The sequence below is a fragment of the Pterocles gutturalis genome, unplaced genomic scaffold (assembly GCF_000699245.1).
Source record: "Pterocles gutturalis isolate BGI_N339 unplaced genomic scaffold, ASM69924v1 scaffold19890, whole genome shotgun sequence".
In the NCBI taxonomy this organism is placed as follows: domain Eukaryota; kingdom Metazoa; phylum Chordata; class Aves; order Pterocliformes; family Pteroclidae; genus Pterocles; species Pterocles gutturalis.
Genome location: NW_010138697.1, coordinates 1,386 through 11,026, shown reverse-complemented (window position 1 = coordinate 11,026; position 9,641 = coordinate 1,386). Strand labels below are relative to the sequence as shown.

Sequence of the window (9,641 nt, the reverse complement as noted above, 5' to 3'; positions counted from 1 at the left end):
CCGCCCCCCCCCCCCCCCCCGCGCGGCGCCCCCGCCACATCAGCACAACCCGGGAGCGGAGCAGAGAGTATGGGATGCAGAAGCATCGCAGGTTTATCTGCTCCTGTCTGCTCCAAGGCGCAATCCCACCCCAAAGGGGTAGCCATGAAAGCAATTCAACTTTCTGTTGATGTTTCAAAGCTCTTCTGCAATAGATTTTAATAAAAGGAGGTATTTTCAGGACAAATAAGGAAAAAAAACCAAAAATGTACTGCTGTGCTACAGCACTACATTTTTCCCCTCCATGCCTTCCAAAGGAAAAAAAAAAGCTGTTGCATTGGCCGGGAATCGAACCCGGGCCTCCCGCGTGGCAGGCGAGAATTCTACCACTGAACCACCAATGCTGCCCTGGCCACAGCTGCACAGCTGCCTGCACGCCCTGCCTGCCCCTGCCTGCTCATCCTGCCTGCACACCCTGCCTGCCCCACAGGCTGCCACCCGCCTGCAGCCCCCCCAGCTCTCCGCCTCCTCACTGCTGCTGCACAAGGAAACCCTTCAGCGTTTTGATTCCCACCTTCTTGCTCCCTCTCTCGGCAGGATTTTCCAAAAGCCACTTGCAGACGTGTTACAGAAGAACACTGGGTTGAACATGCATTCCCAGACGAATAAAACGGATTAGCCCACGTGATTTCCATTCTACATCTATTTCAGATGTGCCAGAAGTAGCGCCTAGTCATCCCAGGACAACAGCGTCCAAGGGATGCTGGAAGGCTAAAGATGCAGCTGTTTTTCAGGCATCAGCCCACCAGGACCCTCTCTGTTTCGTTCCTTCTCACCTGAACACCCTTTCAGACCTGCCACCACACTTACAAACTTTTGCTTTTTCTGTTCTGGAAATTTTAGGACAGGGACAATACCCCCACGAATTTGGAAAGGACCCAAAATTCTTCTCCTTTCTCTTCTCTACCTTTCCCCAACATACGCTCAGGGAAGCTGTGGATGCCCCATCCCTGGAGGGGTCCAAGGCCAGGTTGGATGAAGCTTTGAGCAACCTGGGCTAGTGGGAGGTGTCCCTGCCCTTGACAGGGGGTGGGACTGGATATCTTTAAGGTCCTTTCCAACCCAAACCATTCCATGACTCTATGATACGCAGCCTCCAGGCATGTGTTATCTCTCTTCCCATGTTATGCAGCATTCACTAAACATTTAACTATAAATGATCTTTCTCAGGTCAACTCCATGACTAAGTGGAAGCACAGCGCGGTGATGGGATGGAGATGCTCCCCAGGGAATGCAACGGCGCAGCACCGCCCAGACTCCAGCCCAGACCGGTGACCCTGCCACCAGCCAGCACCCAACGGGTCTGTCTCAGCAGGGGATGGTCTGCGAAACAGGACTGCAAGGCTCAGAGAAAGCACAGACGTCCCATGGGCCCTGAGCTGCCCCAGCACACCAAACCAACTCCAGAACTTCTCTCAAGGACCTTCCCCTGACCCTCCTTCACACCTCTAATGGCTCAGACCAACGGGGACTCACCACTGGACGCTGCCTCTGGTTTGGAGAGAGACTCCTCCGAGGGGGGCTCTGCCAGTAGGGTCATCGACTGCTTGGCCTCATCCATTTCATCATCTTCTGGGATGACCAGCTTCATCAGGCTCTGGTTGCACACGTTTGCCACCTCCTTGATGTCTGAGTGGAGGCAGTATAAGGAACACGCAGTCCCACACATGGCTGGGGGCCAGACCAGGCGGGGGGGGGCCCAGCCCAGGCCAGCCATGAAGAAGCCACCGCAGCCCCACGGGGGCTGTCCCAGCCCAGCTACTGCAACCCCCTCATCTATAAAGGCCAGTGGGGGTTTTAGGGCTTGGTGGGAAGACTTCTCCTGGCCCTCTCCTGTCATGCAGCTGGCCCTGCGCCCCAGGGGAGGAAAAACGCGCTTCCCTGGGGGCTGCCGGAGCAGGGATGGGAGCAGGCCTGAGCTACAAGGATACTCTTCTTGCGATCGTCGTAGGACAGACATGGCAGGACAGCGGTCAGGATCCCTGAGGAGTAGGGCAGCATCACCCGGCCAGCCAGCTGGATGAACTCTCGCATCCAGCACATGGCTGTCAGCTGGATCAGGTCATCTGGAAGACAGGGGACAAGCAGAGGTGAGGGAAAGGACAGCACCGGCAAGGAGCTTCCCCAGGGCAAGGACCACCTGCAAGCAGAGAGCTGCCTCTGCTCTGTCCAGAGACGCTAGTCCAGACAGACCAGAGTCTGGCACAGTTCAGTCCAAGAAGAGCTGGACAAGATGTGAATCTGCAGGGAGGTGGAGATTAAACACAATCATTAGGTTTCAGAGTTAACTCAGTTCAATCCAGGGTTCCCAATGCACAAGGGCTTCTTCTCTGTCACACCCGTAGCAGTTGTCTGTTTGAGTCAAGCATCACTCCTAGAGCTGGGGTTTTATTAAACTCCCCGAGTTCTGCACAAGGGAGCACCGCAGGGGCAGTCAGCCAACACAGCGCTGGATTTTAGACTTTAACAGTGTAAATTCACTGGGCATCAGTTAAATCAAGAGCAAACAGCCTTGGTCTGTTTCTGGTTTTCTACCTCCCAAGAAACCTACGGCCGGCACCGCAGCCCCGGAGGCGGACACTGCAGCTCAGTTCTGCGCACTCACCTGCCGCCTGGCAGTGGATCACCAGGATATTGGCCATTTCTGCAAACTTGACGCTGGAGGGATTCTTCTTGATCTCCTTGAGGAACTCCCCGAGAGCCACCTCACACCTGCAGAGAGGCAGAGCAGCCAGTCAGCGCTCCATCATCTTGGATAGAGAAGTTACGGAGACCAGCCTCCTACCCACACGTGTAGAAAGGACACCGGTGTCCCTGCGCGGTCTCACCACCTAAGAGTGCCCAACAAAACTGGTCCAGTTCCTCTCTCCCAGCACAAGGAGCCAAGGTCCTCTGAGCTCCCTGAGAACACCCAGCCACTCCTCTGCCCTGAGACCAGCGATGGATCCGAGGAGCAAGGTCGCGATGCTTGCTGGGCTGGTGCTCTGCCTTGCCGAGAGGCTCGCACGCCACAAGCTTGTTCACAGAGCTCACGCCCCATCCCAGAAGCACACGTGAGCCTCTGCGGCTCCGTTACCAAGCGCAATGGCTGGGAAGGCTGAGCCAGACAGTTCATCCCCCAGCACAGACCACGGTGTCCTCCACAGCCGCTCCAGTCACAACAAGCTGGGAAGGGAGGCCCCTGCCAAGGACACTGTGATCCACCGACCGACCAGCGAGGTTGTTCCATCCCCCACCACGCACGCAGGGTTTTGCTGCGGTTAGACAGAAGAGTTGCAAACAGACGAAGAGGGTGACGCAGATACAGCCCTCGCGCCTGGCCAGCCTCCACACTCACATTTTCCGTATCTCCTTGCTGTTGTCTCCCAGGATCTGGAAGAGCCCGTCCAGGATTTCTGGCAGGTAATCCAAGAGGTTGATGTCAGGCACAGACTCCAAGACCAGGATCTAGCTCAGGGGAGGAATAAGAAAGAAGAGGTGAGTTTTGGAGGAGCTAAATAACATCACCGGCACAAATCTGGCGCGATACTCAGGAATCCAAAGCCGAGCCGTACGGGATGGGGGAAGGACAGGAGGACAGTATGGAGTTGCCCATCTCGGAAGGAAGCTGGGCTAGCACAGCAGGCAAGCCATCAGCCTGCAGCACTGCTCCATTTCCAACCACAGCTCCGTAAAACGGAGCAGGGATGGGGAAGAGCTGCCAAGACGCACACAGGCAGAGCTTGGGATGGCAAACAGGATGGCTGAGAGCACAGAGGCACGCATCGCTCCCCAGACCCTGGCCAGACATCAAGAGCTCCTGCCTTGCACAGAAAGGAGAAAGCAAGGAGAGATCCCTTGCCTCCTGGAGAGCAGCATCCCTCCACCACCACCGGGTGTTGGCAGGCTGGCACTGTCCCCTGGGATACTGTGACCTCTAGACCACAGGATATCTATTGATACAAGCAAACGCCTTGACTGTTTTCCAACTTGGCGTGCAAGGCCCTGAACCAGGTTGGCAGAAGCACGCTACAACGTCCCCGCGACTGCACCAGCGAGGTGACAGGGAGCTGGCATTTTAGAGCAGCAAGTGAAAAACCCTGCTGGCTGAAAAAAACCTGCCCAAGGAAATTCAGGTGCCTGAGTTCACACATCACTGCAGATGCTTGCTGTTTGCCTGGACACGGGATGGTGATGGATAATGGTACTTTGGAGCTGGGACGGGCAGGGATGCGTGGGGCCGTCCGTACCTACCCAGGATATGATGAACTGGCGGGCGTACTGGTTGTTGGAGTAAATCCTCTCGCGCAGCAGCGGGATGAAGCCTACCAAGTCAAACTGGTTGCTTTCTGTCACGATGTCCTGCAGAGCCCAAGCAGATGGTGTCAGGAGGGACGGCCATCACCCCATGAAGCCACCCCCACCCTTTTTTTTTTTTTTCAAAGGCACATGACAGGAAAAAGATGACCCCTAACACATGGCTCTGTAGGATGGGAGTCCTGGGGAGAAGGAATCACGAGGTTTGTTCAGGCGATGAGCCACTAACTCCCCTCGGGGCAGGGACTTACGCTGAGCGGGACCTGGCTGAAGAGGAGGGTGGGAGCAGCTCCAATTCACACCTCAGTGGTGTGTTGCACACACGAGCAACCACCTTTGATGTAACCACGTGTATCAGGGGTGGGAGAGTCCCCTGGCTTTCCTGTAAAGCTCTTCCTACACACTGGGTGGATTTTGCTGCATGGTTAGGTCTCTCGCTCCAGGGCGGTGGAGCAGATCTCCCAGCAGGAAGGCTTGCAGCAGGCGATGCGGAGCCTGCGTTAACGGCTGTGCTAACGAGGAGGAGCAGGGGGGCAGGACTTGGCATGGAGCTGCTCATCTCTGAGTAGCAGAAAAGGAACTGGGAGGGCTGTGAGAGTAAATGCCCATCGGCAGGCGGAACAGGAACCGAGCTCCCTGCCCCGAGGCAGAGCAGCTCTGCTCGCATCGCTGCTCATGTAGGCAAGGGAGGAAAAGCAGCAGAACAGCCTTTCTGCTGCCTGGGACGGGGCTGCCGCCCTGCTTGGATGGAAACCCTGCTTCTCCAAACAGCCGGCTCCCGAGGGCCAAACACACGCGTGGCACTATGATAACCCACCAGCACTCAACGTTGCTGCCTGGGATCACCACCAGGACCTCAAGGTAAGAGGCTATAGTCAGTGAGAAAAGGAAATGTTTTGACTGAGCTGGGACGGTTTGAGCAGCTGCAGCCTCCAGGATTGACACGTCCACAGGCAGGACACGCCTGCAGCCTCTGGTAAGGATTGTCTGCGGGAGGGGAAAAAATCCCTTGAGAAGCCGATCAAGGAGCTCAGAGCCGCTTTTGACGTTGGGGTCGGGATCCGCAGCCAGCTGTGAAGGACAGAAACACCAGCAGTTGCAGCAGCGGGTCCCGGGTCTGCTGCCCGCTCTGCAGCGAGGCTCCCAGCAGGCTCCCGGGACCGCTGCTCTCCTCTGGCACTACAGGGACGGCCACAGAGAAGTCCCTTTATCTCCAACACTTCATTAGGCTCCAAAAATGAGTGACTTCCTAAGGGGGATATCAAGCACCCGAGACTTCCTAAGGGGGATATCAAGCACCCATGACCTCCCCTGGTTACACAGGTTTTCATGGGCCAGCAGCCGTGCTCTCAAGCAACAGAGAAAGACAAGTTTCCAGCGATGAGCTACAGAGACAGGCACACGCAGACATGGTTTTGACCCTCCAGACCCCACAAAGCCGCGGCACCGCAGAGCCGTCCCGCCTGCAGCAGTCCTGATAGCCTCCTTTCCTCATCCGACTCAACAAGGAGCAGGAAAATACATCCTGGAGGCGAGGACAGAGGACAAGGTACCTTACAGCGAGCTCCAGCCCCCACAACATCCACAGCCAGTGCTACAGAAACCGCTCGTTCGGTCCTTCAGACCCACCTGGACCAAAGCAAACCAGCTTACTTGGAAAGATGACTTTAGACAACTCGGTTTGTTTGACCCAGAGAGGATGAGAACTGGAAACCAAGTCTTACTTCTCCAGCGTGGGAGGATAAAAACCCGCGAGGGTTGAGAGGAAGCTCCGTACCTTGCTGAGGCCGTCGAAGAGCACGTTGAAGTGGGGGAGGACGGAGCCCCTGGCCACCTTGACGATGTTGTAGAGGGCCTCGCAGGCATAGTACCGCAGCCGGCTATCGGCGTCGTTGAAACACGTCAGCACCGGCTCGATCAGCTCCTTCAGGTAGAGCCCGGAGTCCTGGGGGACAGGAGGACAGCGGTTAGCTGAGGACCACGCCAAGGGGAGCGGGATGAGACGGCGCTGCTCTGGGACATGCTGCAAAAATTCACACCCGCGATGGCTTAATGCACCTACGCTGGACAGGATTTATTAATAAATTCTGAATTTTGTTATTGAAATTATTGAATTTTATCATCCAGGTACAGCAAGAGTCACCTCAGTGAGCTCAGAAATTGTTTCAAGGGAGTCCAGGCCAGCAACTGAAGCAGCTGTACTCGGCTGGTTTTGATTCCCAGAGATGTGCAAAAAGCTTGGGCGGTTACTCCAGCGTCAGAGTGCCTTTCAGAGCGAGAGGGGCTGCCTCCCGCTGCACCCTGTCCATCTCTGCTGGAGACTGGCCCCCAGAGAAACCCCCCCTCCCCCGCCTCTCTCTGCCGGGCCGGCAGGAGACAAGGCAGGTCCCCAGCAAAGCCGGCGGTCCCCAGCCCTTGCAGCAGCCAGCTGTCAGTCAGGATCTACCCACCACACCAGCTAGGCTCTGCATAAACCCACCGGGGTGTCCGGGCCCAAGGAAACACCCCAGAGAGCGCCGGACCCAGCCCAGCTGCTGCTCTGGGGCAGCGAGGCAGCCCCTGGTCTGGGGGGATACTCTCTGTACCATCAGGGAGTGCGGAGGGGTGAGTGACACACAGACAGACAGACATCCAGCCATCCCCAGTGCGCCCTCCTGCCCCGCTGGCTCCGGAAACACCCACGCAGCCCTGGTCCTAACGACCCGCAGAGGAGCAGCTCCAGCCCGTGCAGCTGCTTATGGATGAGGAGCTCTTGCACAGGGGCTGCAGGGCTCCGATTCCCAGGCAAAATCCATTCTATGCTCTGAAGTTTGTTCTCCTGCACCGTGGAAGAGCCGCACTGGGCTGACCCTGACTCTGCCCACAAGCAAACAGTCATTAGCGAGGCTACCCCCAGCCCAAAAGACTTTTGCTTAAGGATTCACCGGCACAGCCCAACGTGGAGGCAGGAGGTTGGCTGGTTCTGAAGTGAAACCCCAACTTTGGGGAAACAGGCTGGCGTTTCCCCAGCGTCTAGCAAAGGAAATGGTAAGAAAATCAACAACCTGTGAACTAGCAGATCCAAAATTCAACTCCAAGTTTTATCAGTGCTCCTCAAGGCCACCAAAAGCAACTCCTCCATCCGTCCCCCAGAGCCAGCTGCACCGACAGCACGCAGTGCCCATCCCTGTGCTGCTGCTCAGACCCATCCTGACTCTCATGAGAAGGGGAATAAAGAACGAAGATCCACCTCGTGGCTCTTCCAAGAGGCACAGCCTGCTCTTCCCACGCCCTCTGCTGTCCTTGACGTACACCCTACTATGAACCAAAACGCCTCCTTCCCTTGTGGGCGCTTTCAAAAACCAGCGGTGTGCTTTGACCCAAAAGCCCGATGGAGTCGTGAGCCTGCCAGGTCCCTGCTCCCCTCCACAGGGACCTGGATGCTCCGGCACAGCCCTGGAGGAACTTACTGAGCTTGTGCTTCTTAACAAGAGGAAAGTTCTAGAGAAAGACCTTAACAGGAGAGATATCAGCCGACTTGCCATGCAAGGGGCAGCGATGGAACACCTCCAGAACCAGACTGAGCAATCCATGTGTTCAGCAAGTCAAACCTGTGCCAAGCCCAGCAGAAAGCTGCTAGCTCAGACTTTTCTCAACTCCGTTAGCACAAATTAGCACCTGACCTGCTGAGACTAGTCCAGCTGCTGGAGGCAGAGGAGGCACAGATGCGCTTACACCACACCTCGGCTGCTGCCAAGGCACAACCCTGGCCAGGAAGAGCTTCCATGCCCAAAGGACATGGCTGGCTGCGCTGGGGCGACTGAAACACGTCCCACCCGAATGCTGCTGTTGGGGAGGGACCGCCAGCCCGAGTCTCCCCACCATGCTGACCCGGGAGGAGCCGCTGTTCTCCCACTGCAACCTGCACAAGCCAAAAAAAACCCGCCTGCACCTACCTTGCCCAGGGCAATGGAGCAAGCGGCCAGGCCAATGAGCCCCCCTTTCCGGCTGTGGGGGTGCTGGGAGAGCGCAAACTCCTGCGACAGGATCTGGATGACATGTTTGATTTGAGATGTGTTGTTCTGAGCCACAAACTCTCGCACCAGCCTGAGGAGAGAAGAGGAAAGCACCCAGGGGGGCTTTAGGTTCTGCCTGATACAAGGACTCAGGAGCTTGGCCCCCCAGGACCGTCAGGAACAGAGATTTTTGACCATGACAAATGCCAAAGAAAACAGTACTGAAATGGGGAACGCTCAGGGAACCCACAAGTGAAAGCAGACCTCTCCCCTCCCCCCCACTCCCAGCCCACAGCAGCTCGCTGTCCTCCTGCAGCTCCCACCCCGTTTGGGAACCCCTCGCCCAGGACGCGTTCTCCAGGGCCACCGCACCAGAGCAGCGTGCTCGCAGGGATATTTGTCTTCGGACAAACTCCCTGTCCAACCAGGCAGGTTCCCAGGATCATTTACCCCGGCCACAGCACAAGACGGCAGCAGAGAACTGCTCAACACGAGCTGCTAGCTGCAGAGGGAATCGCTGCCCACCAGACTCATGCCCAGCACCAAGATTTTGGACCTTTCCAGCCACCCACGCAGGGCTTCAGCTAATATTCCGTGTATCGCATACACTCTTACACAGCGCAAACCTTCACAAAAAGCAGATGTGGTTTCTGCACGCAATGCCTGCTCCTCCTCGGAATCGCGCAGCTCGTCACCCAGCGGTATTTAACACATCAGCTGCACTTACAGAGACCCGTAACCCTGCTGCAGCCTGCGCAGCCTCTGCAAGCTCCTGGGTCGCCCAACTGGCCCTTCAGGGTCCCAGCTCTCCCTGCGGCAGAGCCACTGGGCCAGCTGTGCAGCCAGCTGTGCCGATAGCAGCCTCCAGCTGGAGCATTGGTGTGTCAGTGGTAGAATTCTCGCCTGCCACGCAGGAGGCCTGGGTTCGATTCCCAGCCAATGCAGCCCGTTTTTACCCTTTTTTTCCCTTTAATTTCTATTCCGCATCTCAAGCTCTCAGCCTAAATAAGGATTTTTACTCTAATCTCCTACAAAGGCGCAAAAGCTTCCACTGCCTCACTCCGCACAAGGTCTTTTTGGCACTATATTGAATCCCCCTGGATGAGTGACACCAGCCAGTCACCCAATTTATAACCCAATAAAATCATTATCAAAGACGTTTATGAACTTTTTTCCCAAAAAACTCTTAATGCCAGCTCTGTTCTCCCCCTGCTCTGAGCAGAGCAGCTGCCCCCTTTCTCCCTGGGGGCATCACACAGCCGCCCCTCGCTCTCTGAGTTCTCCGACAGCTCCAGCCCAAACTGCTCTCAC

The 9,641-nt window shown here is 56.5% G+C and overlaps 1 protein-coding gene and 2 non-coding genes across 3 annotated transcripts in view; 1 reads left to right on the top strand and 2 right to left on the bottom strand.

Annotated features, from left to right (window-relative positions):
- Nucleotides 1-8,421, bottom strand: part of VAC14 (Vac14 homolog (S. cerevisiae)) — a gene marked incomplete at its 5' end in the record, with an annotated part of 9,450 nt that extends 1,029 nt beyond the window's left edge. Inside the window, 8 exons of the mRNA XM_010083107.1 lie at nucleotides 1,516-1,668; nucleotides 1,971-2,105; nucleotides 2,645-2,751; nucleotides 3,377-3,486; nucleotides 4,273-4,382; nucleotides 5,346-5,406; nucleotides 6,113-6,280; nucleotides 8,271-8,421. Coding sequence (XP_010081409.1) covers nucleotides 1,516-1,668; nucleotides 1,971-2,105; nucleotides 2,645-2,751; nucleotides 3,377-3,486; nucleotides 4,273-4,382; nucleotides 5,346-5,406; nucleotides 6,113-6,280; nucleotides 8,271-8,421 — 995 coding nt within the window. The remainder of the gene's footprint in view (nucleotides 1-1,515; nucleotides 1,669-1,970; nucleotides 2,106-2,644; nucleotides 2,752-3,376; nucleotides 3,487-4,272; nucleotides 4,383-5,345; nucleotides 5,407-6,112; nucleotides 6,281-8,270) is intronic.
- On the bottom strand, nucleotides 313-383 carry TRNAG-GCC. The gene has a single exon. It is a non-coding gene; the product is annotated as a tRNA-Gly (tRNA).
- A 782-nt stretch (nucleotides 8,422-9,203) lies between the features above and the next one.
- Nucleotides 9,204-9,274, top strand: TRNAG-GCC. Its single transcript has one exon. It is a non-coding gene; the product is annotated as a tRNA-Gly (tRNA).
- The last annotated feature ends 367 nt before the right edge of the window (nucleotides 9,275-9,641 follow it).